This window comes from Mercenaria mercenaria, chromosome 5, assembly GCF_021730395.1.
Source record: "Mercenaria mercenaria strain notata chromosome 5, MADL_Memer_1, whole genome shotgun sequence".
Taxonomy (NCBI): domain Eukaryota; kingdom Metazoa; phylum Mollusca; class Bivalvia; order Venerida; family Veneridae; genus Mercenaria; species Mercenaria mercenaria.
This window is the reverse complement of record NC_069365.1, coordinates 15,801,154-15,822,532: the sequence shown is the minus strand read 5'-3', so window position 1 is coordinate 15,822,532 and position 21,379 is coordinate 15,801,154. Positions and strand designations below refer to the sequence as shown.

Genomic DNA, 21,379 nt, shown 5'->3' with positions numbered 1-21,379 from the left:
ATCAGATAACTCAAGAGGACTACATCATAGTACACAGCACATGATCATATATTTCTTCTTTAAGTTCTTCAATATTATTATTTCCACTTTCAATACCAGACCTGATGAGAAGGATGACAATGCTCTCAAATATACAATTAATGCATACTTAATTAACACACAGAAATCTGATCATCAAACTCAAATTGTCTTACCTTATCTATTGTTAAAATAATTAACATAAAAAAGTAAGTGGAATACTACATTTTATAGCAATTTTCAGGTGTTTTCCTAACCTGGCATACATAGCTGAGGTTAGCAAAAGCATGAATATTGTGCACTCACATCATCAAAGTAACAAAAAAATCTATCTAATTTAACTAAGCATGTTAGTAAAATGTGAGAAATATGGTTTCTAAAATGATTTAAAGGGTTTTATATTTATATCCACAATTTTACCTATGTATCTCTTTAAAACAAAGAATGAAATCCAACACATACAAATAGATACATGTACACATACGAAATAAAAGCCTGTATGTTTTTATGCCCCCGAAGTGAGGCATATTAGTTTTCAGCTGTCCATCCATTTGTTCGTTCGTTTCGTTCGTCACAACGTTAACTTTTTGCATGAAGGCACTTTACTCGCGAACCACTACACCCAGGACCTTCAAACCACATGCTGATAGTACTTATTGAGTACACGACCCCTACTGACTTTGGGGTCACCAGGTCATAGGTCAAGGTCACCAGGTCAAAGGTCAAGGCGCTGTGGGGGCATTTGTCACCATTAGTGACAGCTCTTGTTTCAGTTATTATTTTTAAATACATTTCAGAGTATGAGCTAGGTTTTGTCCTGTATCCGTATATCTTGATGAACATATCAGAGTCTGCAGCTTTAAGTATGCTGTTTTTCTCCATCATCATCGTGATTGGTCTGGACACGCTCGTGATATACGTGCAGACCTTGGTAGGAGCCATCACGGAGAAAATGGTGAATTGTGGGATAGGTTGTTCTAGAATGACACGTTGGATGGTTCAGTTAGTGTTGTGTGCAGTGCTGTCTATTATTGGACTTGTATTTACAACAAAGGTAATATTATTTTGTATTTTTAGAACCAGGAGACCTTTTTTACGACACATGTTCCTGTCTTATGTAATTTGATGCAAACTTGTGTAACCTAATGTCATGTGAAGATCCTTTTCCTCTATTCTTTCCATCAGAAGTTATTCATAGTCCTGATTTCTTTCTTTCATTTATGCTGAGAAATGAATGCACTTAAATGAAATTGTAAATGTTTATATGAAGAGTGGTTGAAAGTTAAATGACATCGCCAATGTTTAGATGAAATGGGTGGACTTATATTAAATGACATCGCAAACTTTCAGGTATAACAAGTGGTCTTTAATTAAATGATATTGCAAATATTTAGACCAAATGAATTGTCTTAAGTTAAATGACATTGCAAATGTTTAGTTGAAATAAGTGACCTGAAGTTAAATGAATTACAAATGTTTGAATGATGTGTGGACTGAAGTTAAATGACATTGCAAATGTTTATGTATAATGAGAGGACTGAAGTTAAATGACATTGCAAATGTTTATGTATAATGAGAGGACTGAAGTTAAATGACATTGCAAATGTTTATGTATAATGAGAGGACTCAAGTTAAATGACATTGCAAATGTTTATGTATAATGAGAGGACTCAAGTTAAATGACATTGCAAAAGTCAAGATAAATTGAGTGGTCTGGAGTTAATTGCAGATGTTATGATTGAAAGAGTAGTCTTAAGATAAATGACATTGCAAATGTTTAGGTGAAATAAGTGGTCTGTTTTCACAACATGTCTTCAGCGTATTTTTGATAATAACGTTTTTCATGTATTTCTTGATTTTTAGCTCACCTGTCACATAGTGACAAGGTGAGCTTTTGTGATCACGCAGCGTCCGTCGTCCGTCCGTCCGTAAACTTTTGCTTGTGACCACTCTAGAGGTCACATTTTTTTGTGGGATCTTTATGAAAGTTGGTTAGAATGTTCATCTTGATGATATCTAGGTCAAGTTTGAAACTGGGTCACGTGCCATCAAAAACTAGGTCAGTAGGTCTAAAAATAGATAAACCTTGTGACCTCTCTAGAGGCCATATATTTCACAAGATCTTCATGAAAATTGGTCAGAACGTTCACCTTGATGATATCTAGGTAAAATTCGAAACTGGGTCACGTGCCATCAAAAACTAGGTCAGTAGATCTAAAAATAGAAAAACCTTGTGACCTCTCTAGAGGCCATATATTTCATGAGATCTTCATGAAAACTGGTCAGAATGTTCACCTTGATGATATCTAGGTCAAGTTCGAAAGTGGGTCACGTGCCAAAAACTAGGTCAGTAGGTCAAATAATAGAAAAACCTTGTGACCTCTCTAGAGGCCATATTTTTCATGGGATCTGTATGAAAGTTGGTCTGAATGTTCATCTTGATGATATCTAGGTCAAGTTCCAAAGTGGGTCACGTGCCATCAAAAACTAGGTCAGTAGGTCAAATAATAGAAAAACCTTGTGACCTCTCTAAAGGCCATATTTTTCATGGGATCTGTATGAAAGTTGGTCTGAATGTTCATCTTGATGATATCTAGGTCAAGTTCGAAACAGGGTCATGTGCGGTCAAAAACTAGGTCAGTAGGTCTAAAAATAGAAAAACCTTGTGACCTCTCTAGAGGCCATACTTGTGAATGGATCTCCATAAAGATTGGTCAGAATGTTCATCTTGATGATATCTAGGTCAAGTTCGAAGGTGGGTCACGTGCTGTCAGAAAGTAGGTCAGTAGGTCAAATAATAAAAAAACGTTGTGACCCCTCTAGAGGCAATATTTTTTCTGGGATCTGTATGAAAGTTGGTCTGAATGTTAATCTTGATGATATATAGGTCTTGTTTGAAACTGGGTCAACTGCGATTAAAAACTAGGTCAGGACGTCTTGAAATAGAAAAACCTTGTGACCTCTCTAGAGGCCATACCCTTGAATGGATCTTCATGAAAATTGGTCAGAGTGTTCATCTTGATGTTATCTAGGTCAAGTTTAAAACTGGGTCACGTGCCTTAAAAAACTAGGTCAGTAAGTCAAATAATAAAAAAACCTTGTGACTTCTCTAGAGGCCATACTTTTCATGGGATCTGTATGAAAGTTGGTCTGAATGTTCATCTTGATGATATCTAGGTCAAGTTTGAAACTGGGTCAACTGCCATCAAAAACTAGGTCAGTAGGTCTAAAATTATTAAAATCTTTTGACCTCTCTAGAGGCCATATTTTTCAATGGATCTTCATGAAAATTGATCTGAATGTTCACCTTGATGATATCTAGGTCAGTTTCGAAACTGGGTCACGTGCGGTCAAAAACTAGGCCAGTAGGTATAAAAATAGAAAAACCTTGTGACCTCTCTAGAGGCCATATTTTTCATGAGATCTTCATGAAAATTAGTGAGAATGTTCACCTTGATGATATCTAGGTAAAGTTCAAAACAGGGTCACGTACCTTCGAAAACTAGGTCAGTAGGTCAAATAATAGAAAAACCTTGTGACATCTCTAAAGGCCATATTTTTCATGGGATCTGTATGAAAGTTGGTCTGAATGTTCATCTTGATGATATCTAGGTCAAGTTCGAAACAGGGTCATGTGCGGTCAAAAACTAGGTCAGTAGGTCTAAAAATAGAAAAACCTTGTGACCTCTCTAGAGGCCATACTTGTGAATGGATCTCCATAAAAATTGGTCAGAATGTTCATCTTGATGATATCTAGGTCAAGTTCAAAGGTGGGTCGCGTGCCATCAAAAACTAGGTCAGTAGGTCAAATAATGAAAAAACGTTGTGACCCCTCTAGAGGCCATATTTTTCATGGGATCTGTGTGAAAGTTGGTCTGAATGTTAATCTTGATGATATATAGGTCAAGTTTGAAACTGGGTCAACTGTGATCAAAAACTAGGTCAGTACGTCTTGAAATAGAAAAACCTTGTGACCTCTCTAGAGGCCATTCCCTTGAATGGATCTTCATAAAAATTGGCCAGAGTGTTCACCTTGATGATATCTAGGTCAAGTTTAAAACTGGGTCACGTGCCTTAAAAAACTAGGTCAGTAGGTCAAATAATTAAAAAACCTTGTGACTTCTCTAGAGGCCATACTTTTCATGGGATCTGTATGAAAGGTGGTCTGAATGTTCATCTTGATGATATCTAGGTCAAGTTTGAAACTGGGTCACGTGCGGTCAAAAACTAGGCCAGTAGGTATAAAAATAGAAAAACCTTGTGACCTCTCTAGAGGCCATATTTTTAGCTCACCTGTCACAAAGTGACAAGGTGAGCTTTTGTGATCGCGCGGTGTCCGTCGTCCGTCTGTGCGTGCGTCCGTCCATGCGTCCATAAACTTTTGCTTGTGACCGCTCTAGAGGTCACATTTTTCATGGGATCTTTCTGAAAGTTGGTCAGAATGTTCATCTTGATGATATCTAGGTCAAGTTCGAAACTGGGTCACGTGCCTTCAAAAACTAGGTCAGTAGGTCTAAAAATAGAAAAACCTCGTGACCTCTCTAGAGGCCATATATTTCAAGATCTTCATGAAAATTGGTCAGAATGTTCACCTTGATGATATCTAGGTCAAGTTCAAAACTGGGTCACGTGCCTTCAAAAACTAGGTCAGTAGGTCTGAAAATAGAAAAACCTCTTGACCTGTCTAGAGGCCATATATTTCACACGATCTTCCTGAAAATTGGTCAGAACGTTCATCTTGATGATATCTAGATCAAGTTTGAAACTGGGTCACGTGCCGTCAAAAACTAGGTCAGTAGGTCAAATAATAGGAAAACCTTGTGACCTCTCTAAAGGCCATATTTTTCATGGGATCTGTATGAAAGTTGGTCTGAATGTTTTTCTTGATGATATCTAGGTCAAGTTCGAAACTGGGTCACATGCGTTCAAAAACTAGGTCAGTAGGTCTAAAAATAGAAAAACCTTGTGACCTCTCTAGAGGCCATATATTTCATGAGATCTTCATGAAAATTGGTCAGAATGTTCACCTTGATGATATCTAGGTCAGATTTGAAAGTGGGTCACGTGCCATCAAAATCTAGGTCAGTAGGTCAAATAATAGAAAAACCTTGTGACCTCTCTAGAAGCCATATTTTTCATGGGATCTGTATGAAAGTTGGTCTGAATGTTCATCTTGATGATATCTAGGTCAGTTTCGAAAGTGGGTCACGTGCCATCAAAAACTAGGTCAGTAGGTCAAATAATAAAAAAAACTTGTGACCTCTCTAGAGGCCATACTTTTCATGGGATCTGTATGAAAGTTGGTCTGAATGTTCATCTTGATGATATCTAGGTCAAGTTTGAAACTGGGTCAACTGCGTTCAAAAACTAGGTCAGTAGATATAAAATTATTAAAATCTTTTGACCTCTCTAGAGGCCATATTTTTCAATGGATCTTCATGAAAATTGATCTGAATGTTCATCTTGATGATATCTAGGTCAATTTCGAAACTGGGTCATGTGCGGTCAAAAACTAGGCCAGTAGGTATAAAAATAGAAAAACCTTGTGACCTCTCTAGAGGCCATATTTTTCATGAGATCTTCATGAAAATAAGTGAGAATGTTCACCTTGATGATATCTAGATAAAATTCAAAACAGGGTCACGTACCTTCGAAAACTAGGTCAATAGGTCAAATAATTGAAAAACCTTGTGACCTCTCTAGAGACCATATTTTTCAATGGATCTACTTGAAAATTGGTCAGAGTTTATATCTTGATAATATCTAGGTCAAGTTCAAAACTGGGTCACATGAGCTAAAAAACTAGGTCACTATGTCAAATAATAGAAAAAACGACGTCATACTCAAAACTGGGTCATGTGGGAAGAGGTGAGCGATTCAGGACCATCATGGTCCTCTTGTTTTATTTGATTTTTTTCACAGGGTGGTATCTTGGCACTGAACTTTGTGGACAGCTATATATCTCAGATTTGTCCATATGTTGTTGCTACACTTGAATGCTGCCTACTCATGTACATATTTGGGGCAAGGAAATTTGTGCATAATATAGAAGATATGACTGGACATAAAAACTCACCATGGTGGATGTGTAATTGGAAGTTCCTTTCTCCTTGTATATTACTGGTAAGTTGTTTTGTTTTTTTATGCCCCCAAAGGTGGGCATATTAAAATCGCACTGTCTGTCCGTCAGTCTGTGCATGCATACATTTGTGCGTCTGTGTAAGTTCTCTTACGGGCTGTAATTCTGCCATCCATGAAGGGATTTTGAAATAACTTGGCGTAAATGTTCACCATAATAGGACGACGTGTCTTGCACAGGCTCACAAGGTCACACTTAGAGGTTAAAAGGGTCTGTTTCGTGTCCAGTCCATAACTCTGCCATCCATGAAGGGATTTTGAAATAACTTGGCATGAAAGTTTACCATAATAAGATGATGACCCAGACCCCTAGCTCTAAGATCAAGGTCACACTTAGAGGTTAAAGGTTAACATGGTCTGTTTCTTGTCTGGTCCATAACTTGACCATTCATTAAGGGATTTTGAAATAACGTGGCATAAATGTTTGCCATAATGGGACGACATGTCATGCACAATACCAAGACCCCTAGCTCCAAGGTCATACTTAGAAGTCAATGGTTAACGTGGTCTGTTTCTTGTCCGGTCCATAACTCTGCCTTTTATCAAGGGATTTGAAAATAATTTGACATAAATGTTAACCATATTGAGAAGATGTGTCGCACTTATGACCCGGGTCTCTCAGGTCAAGGTCACAAAATGATTTATACCTAAACTATGCTGGCATATTTTGTGCAGACAACTGTAGCATTCTTGGGTACTGTTTGGGGGCATTTGTCACCAATAGTGACTTCTCTTGTTTTTTTCTGAAAGGAACTTGCCTCCAGATTTTTGTTAAAATTTTTGATAGTGCCCTTGGACAAAATGTTTGCCTTCTCAAAGTTTTGGCAAACTTTCAGATGGGTCATCTTTTATGAAAAAAGTAGGTAATTATGTAAAATCCTAGAAAAACCTTGTTATCACTCTAGATGCTATGTTTCTACCTTAGAAACTTTGTCATCAGAAAATCTGGGTTAAATTTGAAACTGGGTCATCTTATGTAAAAACAACTATGTCACATGGTTAGATCACTGTATGAACACACTGTAGGTTGCATTTTGTACCTGATCAATAAAATCTGGTTATTTAGAATGTTTGTTTTATAAAAAAAAATTAAATTACGAAACTTGGTCACCTTAGTTTTAAAAACTAGATCACTAGGTCAAGTCATAGAAAAACACTTTTGGTACAATAGAAAGAACATTTTTAGCTCACCTGAGCCCGAAGTGCTCAAGGTGAGCATTTGTGATCGCCCTGTGTCTGTAGTCAACAGTTTGACTGTTAACACTCTAGAGGTCACAATTTTGGCCTAATCTTAATGAAACTTGGTCAGAATGTTACCCTCAATAAAATCTTGGACGATTTTGATATTGGGTCATCTGGGGTCAAAAACAAGGTCACCAGGTCAAATCAATGGAAAAGCTTGTTAACACTCTAGAGGTCACAATTTTGGCTCAGACTTAATGAAACTTGGTCAGAATGTTACCCTCAATAAAATCTTGGGCAAGTTTGATATTGGGTTATCTGGGGTCAAAAACTAGGTCACCAGGTTAAATCAAAGGAAAAGCTTGTTAACACACTAGAGGTCACAATTTTGGCCCAATCTTAATGAAACTTGGTCAGAATGTTACCCTCAATAAAATCTTGAACGAATTTGATATTGGGTCTTATCGGATCAAAAACTAGGTCACCAGGTCAAATCAAAGGAAAAGCTTGTTAACACTGTAGAGGCCACATTTATGACTGTATCTTCATGAAACTTGGCCAGAATGTTAATCATGATGATCTTAAAGTCCAATTTGAATCTAAGTCATGTAGGATCAAAAAAATTAGGTCACCAAGTCAAATCAAAGGAAAAGCTAGTTAACACTCTAGAGGCCACATTAATGACCATATCTTAATGAAACTTGGTCAGAATGTTAATTTTGATGATCTATAGGTAAAGTTCAAATCTGGGTCAGGTGGGATCAAAAACTGGTCACCGGGGGTCAGATAAAAGGGGAAAGCTTTTTAAACACTTAAGGCCCATTTTGACTGTACCCCTTTAAAAACTTAGTCAAATGTTAATCTTATGATCGGGGTCATGTGGGGTCAAAACCTATCACCTGGTAAAATCAAAGGAAAAAATTTTGTTAACACTTTAGGGGGCCACATTTTTACCATTTTAAAATAAAAATTTTGATGATTTTAAAAACCAAAAGGCATAAAGCGATACAGGGCCTTCTGGCCCTCTTGTTTACTTTAACTTCGACATTTTTTGCCCATGAATTCAGGTAAGTCGGTGAGGGCCATCAAGGCATTCTAGTTTGTGTCAGTAGTGATTTTGAAATAAAAATGTCGAACTATGATTCAGGTACATTTGTGACATTGTAAAATATTTAAATTCTTTTTATTCCTTTTGAATGTCTATTTTTAGCTCCCCTGCACAAAGTGACAAGGTGAGCTTTTTGATGATTGCAACGGTTTTCGTCGTGCGTCCTTAAACTTTTGCTTGTGACCCTCTAGAGGTCACATTTTTCATGGGATCTTTATGACAGTTGGTCGAATGTTCATCTTGATGATATCTAGGTAAAGTTCGAAACTGGTCAAGTGCCTTAAAACAGGTAGTAGGTTAAAAGTAGAAAAATTTTGGACCTCTCTAAGGCCTATATTTCACAAGACCCCTTCTTTGAAAATTTGGGGTTCAGAATGTTCATCTTGATGAAATCTAGGTCAAGTTCGAAAGTGGTCAGGTGCCATCAAAAACTAGGTCAGTAGGTCTAAAAATAAAAAAACCTTGTAACCTATCTAGAGGCCATATATTTCATAAGATCTTAAATGAAATTGGTCAGAAGTTCACCTTGATGATATCTGGTCAAGTTCAAAACTGGGTCAGGGTGCATCAAAAACTAGGTCATTTAGGTCTAAAAATAGAAAAACCTTGTGACCTCTCTAGAGGCCATATTTTCTGGATCTGTATGAAAGTTGGTGTGAATGTTCACCTTGATGATATCTAGGTCAAGTTCGAAACTGGGTCACGTGCGGTCAAAAACTAGGTCAGTAGATCTAAAAATAGAAAAACCTTGTGACCTCTCTAGAGGCCATATATTTCATGAGATCTTCATGAAAATTGGGTTTCAGAATGTTCCCTTGATGATATCAAAGGTCAAGTTCGAAAGTGGGTCATGTGCCATCAAAAACTAGGTCAGTAGGTCAACAATAATAGAAAAACCTTGTGACCTCCTCTAGAGGCCATATTTTTCATGGGATCTGTATGAAAGTTGGTCTGAATGTTTATCTTGATGATATCTGGGTCAGGTTTGAAATTGGGTCACGTGCCTTAAAAAAGTAGGTCAGTAGTCAAATAATGAAAAAAACGTTGTGACCTCTCTAGAGGCCATATTTTTCATGGGATCGTATGAAAGTTGGTCTGAATGTTTATCTTGATGTTTATATGGGTCAAGTTTGAAACTGGGCCCAACTGCGATCAAAACTAGGTCAGTAGGTTTAAAATAGAAAAAACCTTTTAAACCCCTCTAGAGGCCATACCCTTGAATGGATCTTCATGAAAATTGGTCAGAATGTTCACCTTGATGATATCTAAGTCAAGTTTGAAACTGGGTCACGTGCCACAAAAATCTAGGTCAGTAGGTCAAATAATAAAAAAACCTTGTGACCTCTCTAGAGGCCATTTTTTTCATGGGATCTGTATGAAAGTTGGTCTGAATGTTCATCTTGATGATATCTAGGTCAAGTTTGAAACTGGGTCAACTGCGGTCAAAAACTAGGTCAGAGGTCTAAAATTATTAAAATCTTTGACCTCTCTAGAGGCCATATTTTTCAATGGTCTTCATGAAAATTGATCTGAATGTTCACCTTGATGATATCTAGGTCAGTTTCGAAACTGGGTCACGTGCGGTCAAAAACTGGCCAAGGGCTAGGTAAAAAAATAGAAAACCTTGTGCCCCTCTCTAGAGGCCATATTTTTCATGAGATCTTCATGAAAATTAGTAGAATGTTTACCTTGATGATATCTAGATAAAGTTCAAAACAGGGTCAAGTACCTTCGAAAACTAGGTCCATAAGTCAAATAATAGAAAAACCTTGTGATCTCTCTAGAGACCATATTTTTCAATGGATCTTCATGAAAATTGGTCAGAATTTTTATCTTGATAATATCTAGGTCAAGTTCAAAACTGAGTCACATAAGCTCAAAAACTAGGTCACTATGTCAAATAATAGAAAAAATGATGTCATACTCAAAACTGGGTCATGTGGGAAGAGGTGAGCGATTCAGGACCATCATGGTTCTCTTGTTTTTTTAGTTTTGGGGTAAATTCTAACTAGTTTATAGCATAGCATACACCTGCCATTACATAACTGAATGGCGATAAGCTTAAAACAAATTTATAGCATATAATGAATACATTAATTTATGAATTTTGATATGCAGTGTTTAAATATTTAACTGTTTAAAAATGTATGATCTTATATGTTAATCTGGATGCAAATCCCTTTCAGCTTAAGCGAAGTTGGTGGTTTCAGGTGTACTTCATTTAATAAGAAAAGATTAAATAAGAAATAAATAAGAATAGTGGACGCATTGGTTGAGAGGGCTAAGATGCTTTCCTACGGAGGTGAAGGCCCCTGGTTTGAATCCTGGCTACTCCCATTGCGGTGTGTCCTTGGGCAAGGCACTTTATCATGATTGCCTCAGTCGACCCAGCTGTAAATGGGTACCAGCAAATTGCTGGGGGTGAGGTATAATTGGTTTTAACTGTTCTTAATATAGGGTCGCAGAAAAGCTCTATACTATAGAGCTTATATTAATTGTTTCACCAAGCGACGGTAAATAAGACTTACCTTTTAAAGGTGGATCTGTTGAAAATTATTAGTTTTTTGTCTGTGAGATAATAGGTAAAAGCCAGGGTGAAGTGCAACCATTCTGCTGTATCAGATTCCAAGCCCTGTAGGTGCAGTGGTAGGTTTTCCAAGCCCTGTAGGTACAGTGGTAGGTTTGATAAGTACTCTTGAAATAGATCAATAGCAAGGTTGTATTCTGAGTTGGTTTTAAATTTCCAGGCATTAATAGTTTGCAGCATCATGTTCCCTGTACATGTGAGATACAGAGATCTGGCATATCCTGACTGGACAGAAATACTGGGCTGGTGTTTGTCTGTCTTACCACTAGTGTGTATACCAGGGTGTGGATTGAAGGCATTCTTACAACAGCCAGGCACGTTTACACAGGTATATTATTACACCTAAATTTTAATTTTCTAACAACAATTTGTTATTGCAAGACTATACACTATTATCCCATAAAACTAAGTTCTTTAAAAGCTAATAAAGGGAGACAATTAGCTTGTTTGCTAGACGGCTGATGAAAAGTTGTTTAAGAAATACAGGAAAATCTGAAACTGAAAGAAACTTGATTTGTGAAAATAGTGTCAAATCCATGATTTTTTGTTTTTCAGTTTCCTATTTAAAGTAAATTAGCCGTCTAACAATAGCGTAAATTATACAAAATGTTTTCTACTGACATTTCTTCATGTACATTTGAGAGATTCACTGTCTTGACAAATTAAATTAAATGTGTTGATTTTATGTGGAATGCAAAGAAAGTGCAAATTACACCTCAAATGACTTGTTCAGATATCATTTTTAGAACTTGCATAATTATTTGTTTGGAATTTTTTGAGGTCAGAGTCAAATTTCGCTTGCACTAGGATTGGTTTCTTGTATCTTCCAACTAGGAGTTCGGAACTGTACCAAGAGACTAATGCACTTCTCTTTCAATCTATAGAACAAACTTTTATTAACTAATTAATATAATTAAAGGCTGAATGTTAAGAGGCAGGAAAATTTAAGTGCAGTTGAAGATCAGAGTTATCTTTTATATACCCAAAGGGACCTATTATGTCTTGGTGCTGGCTGTCTATGGCATGTCAAACATTGCTAAATTATATATATATGTTATTATTATTGTATGTTTGTTATTGTTATTCAATGATGTGTCATTCATATTCTAAATTTTGCTATTGTTATTGTATATGTCGTTATTCTTATGATATGTTCGTTTTTCTTATGGTAAAAGTCATTATTGTTTATTCTATGTTTCGTTATTGTTATTGTATCTTTGATATTTATTCAGTGTCGTGTCATTCATTTTCTAAAGTCTTACCATTGTTTTTTGTATATGTCGTTATTCTTATTGTATGTTCGATATTCTTATGGTAAAAGTCATTATTGTTATTCTATATTTCGTTATTCTTATTGTATCTTTGATATTGTTATTCAATGTCGTGTCATTCATATTCTATGTGTTACCATTGTTATTATGTCTCCCCCAGGAGACATATTGTTTTTGCCCTGTCCGTCCGTCCGTACGTCACACTTCATTTCCGAGCAATAACTGGAGAACCATTTGACCTAGAACCTTCAAACTTCATAGGGTTGTAGGGCTGCTGGAGTAGACGACCCCTATTGTTTTTGGGGGTCACTCCGTCAAAGGTCAAGGTCACAGGGGCCTGAACATTGAAAACCATTTCCGATCAATAACTAGAGAACCACTTGACCCACAATGTTTAAACTTCATAGGATGATTGCTCATGAAGAGTAGTTTGACCCTATTGATTTTGGGGTCACTCCGTCAAAGGTCAAGGTCACAGGGGCCTGAAAAATTTGAAAACCATTTCGATAAATAACTTGAAAACCCACTTGACCCACAATGTTTAAACTTCATAGGATGATTGCTCATGAAGAGTAGATGACCCTATTGATTTTGGGGTCACCCCGTCAAGGTCAAGGTCACAGGGGCCTGAACATTTGAAAACCATTTCCGATAAATAACTAGAGAACCACTTGACCCAGAATGTTGAAACTTCATAGGATGATTGTACATGCAAAGTAGATGACCCCTATCGATTTTGGGGTCACTCCATTAAAGGTCAAGGTCACAGGGGCCTGAACATTGGAAATTATTTCTGGTCAGTAACTTGAGAACTCTGACCCGAATGATGAAACTTCTAGGATGATTGGTCATCCCAGAGTAGAGGGACCCCTAACGATTTTAGGGTCACTCTGTTAAAGGTAAAGGGGCCACAGGGGCCTGAACATGGAAAACCCATTTCCAATCAATAACTTGAGAACCTCTCGACCCAGAATGTTGAAACTTCATAGGATGATTGTTCATGCAGAGTAAATGACCCCTATTGTTTTTGGGGTCACTCCGTTAAAGGTCAAGGTCACAGGGGCCTGAACATTGATAACCAGTTCCGATGAATAACTTGAGAACCACTTGACCCAGAATGTTGAAACTTCATAGGATGATTGAACATGCAGAGTAGATTACCCCTGTTGATTTTGGGATCAGTTTATTAAAGGTCAAGGTCACAGTGGCCTGTTCATGTAAAATCATTTTTTGGAAATAACTTGCGAACCACTTGACCTACAATGTTGAAACTTAATAGGATGATTGGACATGCAGAGTAGATGACCTCTATTTATTTTGAGGTCACTTGATCAAGGTCACAGGAGCCTGAACAGTGACTTGAGAACCACTAGGCCAAGAGTGTTGAAATTTAGCGGGATGACTGGACATGCCAAGTAGATGATCCTATTTGCAGCCAACCATCAGTGTCTCTTTGACTTTCGCTCCTGACCCCTATTGACTTCTTGCCTATAGGACTTTGCATTGGGGGAGACATGCGCTTTTTTACAAAAGCATTTTCTAGTTCTATATGTCGTTATTCTTATTGTATGTTCGATATTCTTATTGTAAAAGACGTTATTGTTGGTGTATATTCATTATTGTTTTTGTAAGCTTGATATTCTTATTGTATGTGCGATTTCCCGCGATATAAATAGCACAGCATCGCTATACAAATACAATCACATAACATAGAATAAGAATGACACGTTTTGTAAATAGAATCGTCAGATATTGAACAACAATTGCTCAGTTACATAAGAATGCTTTAAACTATGATCCTCAGACTTAATAGGCACAATGCTAATGGGCATTTCATGAGCCCTACCAATTTTGAGATCAGTAGGTCAAAGGTCAAGGTAACAACGATTGTAACTACAAAAAGTTTCAGCTTATTATCTTTAGAATGTCTTGACCTACAATCCTCAAACTTGGTAAACACATTGCTCCTTTTATGTTGATAACTCCTATAGATTTTAAGATCTGTGGGTTAAAGGTCTAAGTCACTAATTGTTAGCACAAAAATCCACAGACTTGGCAAAATTGCATTGCCCATGAGCACTGCTTGGCCTTTATTGATTTGAGGTCATTGGACTAAGGTCACAGTTACTGTTAGTGCGGAAAGCATTCACCATGGATCCACTCTGTTTTAAGATTTCTTAGTTAAAAGTCATAGTCACCATCATGCTATGTCAGGTGAACATCTGTTCGGGTCAATAACTTCGGAACACTTTGAAGTATGATCCTTAAACTTAATAGGCAGATTGCTTTAGGCATATTTTGCTCCAACGGCTTTTATGAAATAAATGAACCTTATCTTTGTGTTGCGAATTCTTGTAGAGACTGAAGGAGCTGTTACGGACACCTCATGGTTGGGGTGCAGGTCTGATTAACAGTCATGACCATGACAACAGTGCACCAGACTATGTGATATGTCATCCGGACAACCACCGTCCAGTGCATGGGTTGGCTATGTTGACAGCAAATCTGTATGTGCCACAGTTGACTCCGCTTTCAGCAGAAGAGGTATTGTTATTTATAGCTTGACTATTTTGGAAGAGCAGGAAGAGCTGTAGTATTCGCCCTTCTGTTGGCTTCCCAAAGTTTTTGCAGTAATCTGGTATCTCCATAACCACTGGTGGGAAACAGCTGAACAGATGATCTGTGTTGCACAGGCTCTAAAATGCTGTTTTGCATTGTCACAAATTTAAACCCTTTTATGCCCCCTACATTTATGTGTTTTTATGCACCTACATTTGTGTGTGTGTGTGGGAGGGGGTTGGGGGGCATATAGCGTTGCTGCTGTCCAGTACGACCATAGTCTGTACATCCTGAAATCTTGTGTGTCCAACTCCTTCCACACTAATAGCTGATTTGCTTCAAACTTTTACAGATGAACAAACTTAATGTGCAGATGACCATAAAGGAAGTTATGGCCCTTTGATAGTTTCACTATATAGAATATAGAGAACCGTTGATAGTTCTATATAGAATATAGAGAACCTTGATAGTTTCTGCTATAATTTAGAGAATATTGAGAAAAATCTTGTGTCCAACTCCTCAAACGCTATTGAAAGGATATGCTTGAAAGTTCACAGATGAAGGACCTTCATGTGAAGATAATCATAAAAAATGGACTTCTTTGTGGGTACTTTTTCTGGAATTATGGCCCTTTCTTGACGAAAACTTTCCTATTTAGAGGATGGTGCAGTATGTGGGGGCATCTGTGTGCTATGGACACAATTCCAGTTTGACTTGACAATTTAAATGAGCTAATATCACAACACATGTAACTGAGAAACTTAACACGTGATGATTTAGCATGAAATATGCCAGTTCCATAAATCTTTTTCTTTTCTAGAGTTTTTCTCAGCAACCACAGGCTAGAATTGAGCAAAACTTCATTGGAATCTTTGCCCCTAAGAGGGGATGCAAATGTTATCTTTGTGTTTTTGTGTTCTCTTCGGATGATTGTTCTCGGCGTAATTACCTTTCCATTATTCATCATTACTATACTATAGCACCATTTCTTGTCTGCAGTATTCCTCAGCGACCTCTTCTTGGAATTGATAAGAAGCTTCACTCATAAGAAGAGATCCACATATTATCTTCATGTTCCAGTCAGATGATTTTTCACCAAGTTATTTCCCTTTAAATATTCTATTTCTTGTCTGGAGTATTCCTCAGCAACTGCAAGCTGGGATTCAGTGAAACTGGAAGCTTCACTTTTAAAAGGAGATGCCCATATTGTTTTCATATTCCATTTGGTTGATTTTCTTCAAAAAGTCGAGCTATTGCACTCACCCCGGCGTCTGCGTTGGCGTCGCTGTTGGTTAAAGTTTTTGATAAAGTCAAATATCTCTGTTACTATCAAAGCTATTGACTTGAAACTTAGAATACTTATTTACTATCAAAGTCTTCACCAGGAGAAACAATCCCCATAACTCTGGTTTGAATTTTGATGGAGTTAAGCCACTTTTTTACTTAGAATTTTTAGTTAAAGTTAAAGTTTTTGATAAAGTCAAATATCTTTGTTACTATCAAAGCTGTTGACTTGAAACTTAAAATAGTTATTACTATCAAAGCTACACCAGGAAAACAATCCCCATAAGTTGATTGAATTTTGACAGAGTTATGCCCCTTTTTTAACTTTTGAATTTTTTGGTGTAAGTTTTGATTAATCAGACATCTCTGTTACTTCAAAGCATTGACTTGAAACTTAAAACAGTATTTACTATCAAGTTACCCAGGAGGAACAAACCCTACTCTGTTTGAATTTTGAGGTTATGCCCTTTTTAAAATTAGATTTTTGGTTTAAAAAATTTTATAAAGTTTTACTGACAAAGTTCTAATTAAGAGTCAACACCAAGAAAAGTCAAAGCCGCTGTTTACGACAGTCATAGCCCTTATTTTTTCAAAGTTAGTATACTTTAGTACCATTCTTTTCTAGAGTAATTCCAACAAAACTTCATAGAAGCTTCACCCCTTTAAGAGGAGGTGTTGGGATATTATCTTCATGTTCGGTTGGATGATTTTTTCAACTTGAGTTTTGCAATCCGATTAAATTTTAAAATTGTTAACTTTGTGCCATCCAGTGTGTTGGCAAAAAGGGCTAAAAATTCCCGATGTGTATTTATTATACCAGATTTATTATAGCACCTTTTCTTTTTATATAAAGTGTTCAAAGGACTTTATTTAAAGTCCCGTTTTTGGGGAAAACTGCAAAGATTTAAAAAAAACTTTCCTGAGGAGAAGACACCAAGAAAGCGACCCCTCTTGTAAAGTTAAAACACCCCACCTCTTATTCGGATTTAAACAACTGTAAGTGTTAGATAGTGTTCTCATTCATGTAACTTTTTCTGAGGCAAGGCTTTGTAATAGCCAAGGATTGCTATCGCCTGACAGCTACCTCTCCTTTAAAAATATAATTGTTAGTTTTATATTTATAATTAAAAATCTGTTATGATGAATTTTGTACATTGTAAATGTCACTGATTTAAACAACCATTTTCTATTGTTAGTGTCAACACAGATTGTTGTTGTCTGATCCTTGTAAAACCTTCAAAGGGTATTTTAGTAAGCATTAATTAGTATTTTGTATAAATTCAAGGAAACATTTTTAAAAGGTTATAATCACACCAATAGGGTTTTGTTCTTATTTTATATAAAATTTTCCTATTCCAATGACCGCGCACATCAGGACCCATTTAAATTTCTGTTACTTACATTTCTTGAAGAATATTGTCAGTGCTAACTAAAAATCAAAGAAAGTGGGGGTCTGTTTGAGCATGAAAAATAATTTCAGTCAAACACCAAACGCAAAATCAGTGAAAAAGAGAAACCCCAAATTTAAAATGGTGGTTAAAGATCTAAGTTTCAATGAAAAATTTTGTCCTGGTGTTTTTCATGACAAATGCTATCTTCTTGTCAGCAAGATCTGTCATGTGATTTTCCAAAAAAAATTGCCAAGAAAAATTTAAAGGAAAATAGCTTAACAAAGCGAAAAAACTGAGAACTATTTTTATTCGCCCTTATGCGGGCTACTTTGTTTTTCGCGATTTTTCTATTTAGTGTCGTATGGGCCCATAAGAAGAAACTTTTTTCTCTGAAAATGTCCAATTTATTTGGCATGTACAAAAAAACCCAAATGTGAAGAAATACCAGGTTTTAGGCTTGAATCAACTGTTTCCAAGTTTTTATTGCATTTCCAGTTCTAAGAAAAGCGTCAGATTTGTCAAAAAATAGCTGTCGCGACTAAAGTTGAAGCAGTTACCCTAAATTACCTTGTTTTGCCGATTTGACATTTTCCTCTGATCTGCTGCAATTACACATTTAAACTGTTATATTCTTCACTTTTTTCCTCTGATGGACAGAAAATAGCAATGATAGCCTATAATATGCGTTTTTGAAAAAAATACACCCAAAACAGTGAAAAAATTGATATTTTTGGGTTTTATTTCCCCATTTTCAAACAAAATTGCAAATTTATTTTTTCATTTTCTATCAAATTCTAATCAAACTAGCCCATTTCCACCATTATCTGGCCAGATTTCATTTTTTACCAATGTCATCTTATATAAAGGACTTACAATGAAATCATCGGATATAGAAAGAAATACTCTATAATGCTGCATAAATCATAAAGATTCTTGCAAATTGAATGTGGTTTTTTTTTCTTCGGAAAAGGTCTGCTACAAAATTGATTAACAGTAACAGTATGATTATATATAAATGTTTAATCCTTGGTAATCTGATTTACAATATTGATTCAATTTGAACTTGCATGATCATATGGTGTATTCTGCCTTGCAGTGGTATCATTTATATTTTATTCATTTGTCTGCAGTTTGCTTCAAATTGAAGCGTACATTTTGGTTCCACTCATATATTAATCTAAGAAATTTCTTCTCTATTTATATAATCTTTATCGTCAGATATACATAAAAGCAGTAATAATATGAAAGGTCAAGGTATCTGTTACTAAAAATAGAAGAAATGTACGTGAAATAACCTGAGTTTTGATTGGTATATATTGAATATATCTTGACCTGTAAGTATGAATTATGTGAGGTCAGTAAGTTGAAGTTCATTTTTACTAAAATAGATATACAGGTCTGCTGTGGTAAGATAGAGGAAAAAATATTTTCAACTAAATTGGCATGAAGGGAATAAAATGAAACTTGTGCTTTTTTATGGGTTGCCATTTTACTATTTATTCACTATTTCCTGATATCCTAAAGATATTTAGTGATATCCTTAATTCATTTTTTGACATCATTAATGTATTTTGTGATTTATTAAAATGATTTAATGATATCTTTAAATTATTTTAGGATATCACATGACAGAATATTATATGGATATCTTTCAATACAAGTATTTTTTGGTGTCTTAATTTCATTTTTCAGTATCTGAAAATACATTTAATGATAATAATATGTCAAAGTTCATTAATTAAAATGTTTAGAAAATATTTGAATATATTATATCCTAAAATAGAATAATTGATGCTCCCGAGGGTCACACTGACCTTGATACTGAAACCAGTATTTGGTCAAATAAACGAGAACATCGTTGAGCTGATAGCTGTCAAACTGAATTTGGTAATTTCCTTTCTACTGTTTTTAGAGGGGTTTGCATGTAAAGTTGCTTGCAGATGTTTAATGCCACATTAGGCGGCAGACTTATTGTGTATTCAAAATGACCATTAAGGTAGTAGAGGCGTAATAGAGTACCTCCTTTTTGAAGAGTATTCAATTCCTAACATAAACCCACATTTACTGCAATTCTCAGGGGGGCGTAGGTTCAAGCCCTGCTGGGACCAAATTTTTTTTCTTCTTATTTTTGATTTTTTCTGGTAAGTTTTTACTTCTTTCAAGACTTATGATAGATTTATTGTACAAAAATGGAAAAAATATAACTTGATAAGCGATTTCTTGCTGTTCAAAGTGAATTTACTACCTAAACAGAAGGGGTAGAGTTACACATCTGTAAAAATATTGAGTTACATGTGGTAAAAGTTCTCTATTTTGCTTTCACTCTTTAGATTACATATCGTGGAAGAAATTTAGGTACGTTTTACGTCTGTCCCAAGGTTATTTTTGAATGAAGTAAGCAAAATTCAAAACAGAAACATAGGATTCGACCATATTTTTTTCAACGCTGAAATTAGAATTCTGTATCATTAAATCCGTTTACTTGAGGAACACCATATAAAATGATATCCACATTTTTATTTTGTGTTTTATAATTGTTTACCAATAGTGTGATGATTCTTTTATTAAAATTAATGGTAAAATGAGTTCTCTGCAAACGTTTTATCAAGCGGCCATCACTTTGAAATTTGTCTCTACTTGAGCTAGAGGAGATACCATAAGTTATACAAAATTTAGAAAAAACGGTATGGTAAAAGTTGTTAAAAAATTGCAAATCAGTGCGAAACACGGTCATCTTTAAGAATATACCAAGCAAATGCAATTTTATAAACGTTGCTATTTCACCTCTACTACCTTAATGTAATGCACAAAGATCAAATGCCATTAATAGTGAAGACTGGGTAAATCAGTAGTGAAACACATACTGGTATGTATACAATATACAGTCAAACGTTTGCTAAAGACCACCTGTGATTAAGGGCCACTACTATAAAACCTGCCTATAGCAGCCAATGTTGTCCCCTCTAAAAAACAGTGAAAATTCACCTGTGTTACGACACCACCTGTCAACAAAGACCACTTCTTTTATTTCCCAAGGGTGGGCTTTACAGAAAGGTTTGACTGTATTTTGTAGAAATATACTTGTGATACTTACTTACAACTGGCTAAACTGCTGTCTTATAAGAAGTCTCCAGCATACTGCAGGAAGTAAAGCACATTTCATACATAAAAATACATTATGAAAGTAATTAGTGACTAAATACTTAGAAAATTGCATATTATCTTGTGTCCGAATAATACTAGTTACCATTTACATCCTATTTAACCAACTTCCGTGAAAGTAAACATGGAAAATATATATGATTTTTAATAAAAGTCAAAGGCAGGCACATATAAAAGGTAACTATCTCCTTCCCATTCTTTAGTACAAGGGTTTCACAATTACACTTGCTGCTCTTAAAACACCACTCTGTAAGTATTCATTTGATAACATGTAATTTATTATTTCATAGATGTTTTACAATAAAATCAGATAATGTAAATACAAAAAATCAGTTCAAACAAATATTAATTTATTTCCAGTTGATAAGGCTTTTTGTATGATTGTGGGTGTACATATACCACCTTTGATAGAAATTACAAGTTGATTAATTTGTTTTAGATGCATACTTGTATTTGCGGGGAAAAAATTGTTTGATTTTGATATCTTCATACCCAACACCCAGTTATACTATAAGAATCATGGTCATGAACAGGGAATTTCAACCGTACATTTGGTAAAAAGAAACAGATTTTCATTGGTCAATATGTACACATACTTGACCAATGCAGTTCAATATAAATTGTAGCTTGAAAAATCTTTCCCACTATACTCTGAATTGTGGGCAATCAATCAAGTGTA

General features: G+C 35.7%; 1 protein-coding gene across 1 annotated transcript in view; it reads left to right on the top strand.

Moving 5' to 3' along the window:
* The window catches only part of LOC123556538 (uncharacterized), a 155,083-nt gene that overhangs the window by 43,613 nt on the left and 90,091 nt on the right, over positions 1-21,379 (top strand). The window contains exons 9-12 of the mRNA XM_053544445.1: positions 816-1,072; positions 5,941-6,141; positions 11,194-11,361; positions 14,663-14,848. Coding sequence (XP_053400420.1) covers positions 816-1,072; positions 5,941-6,141; positions 11,194-11,361; positions 14,663-14,848 — 812 coding nt within the window. The remainder of the gene's footprint in view (positions 1-815; positions 1,073-5,940; positions 6,142-11,193; positions 11,362-14,662; positions 14,849-21,379) is intronic.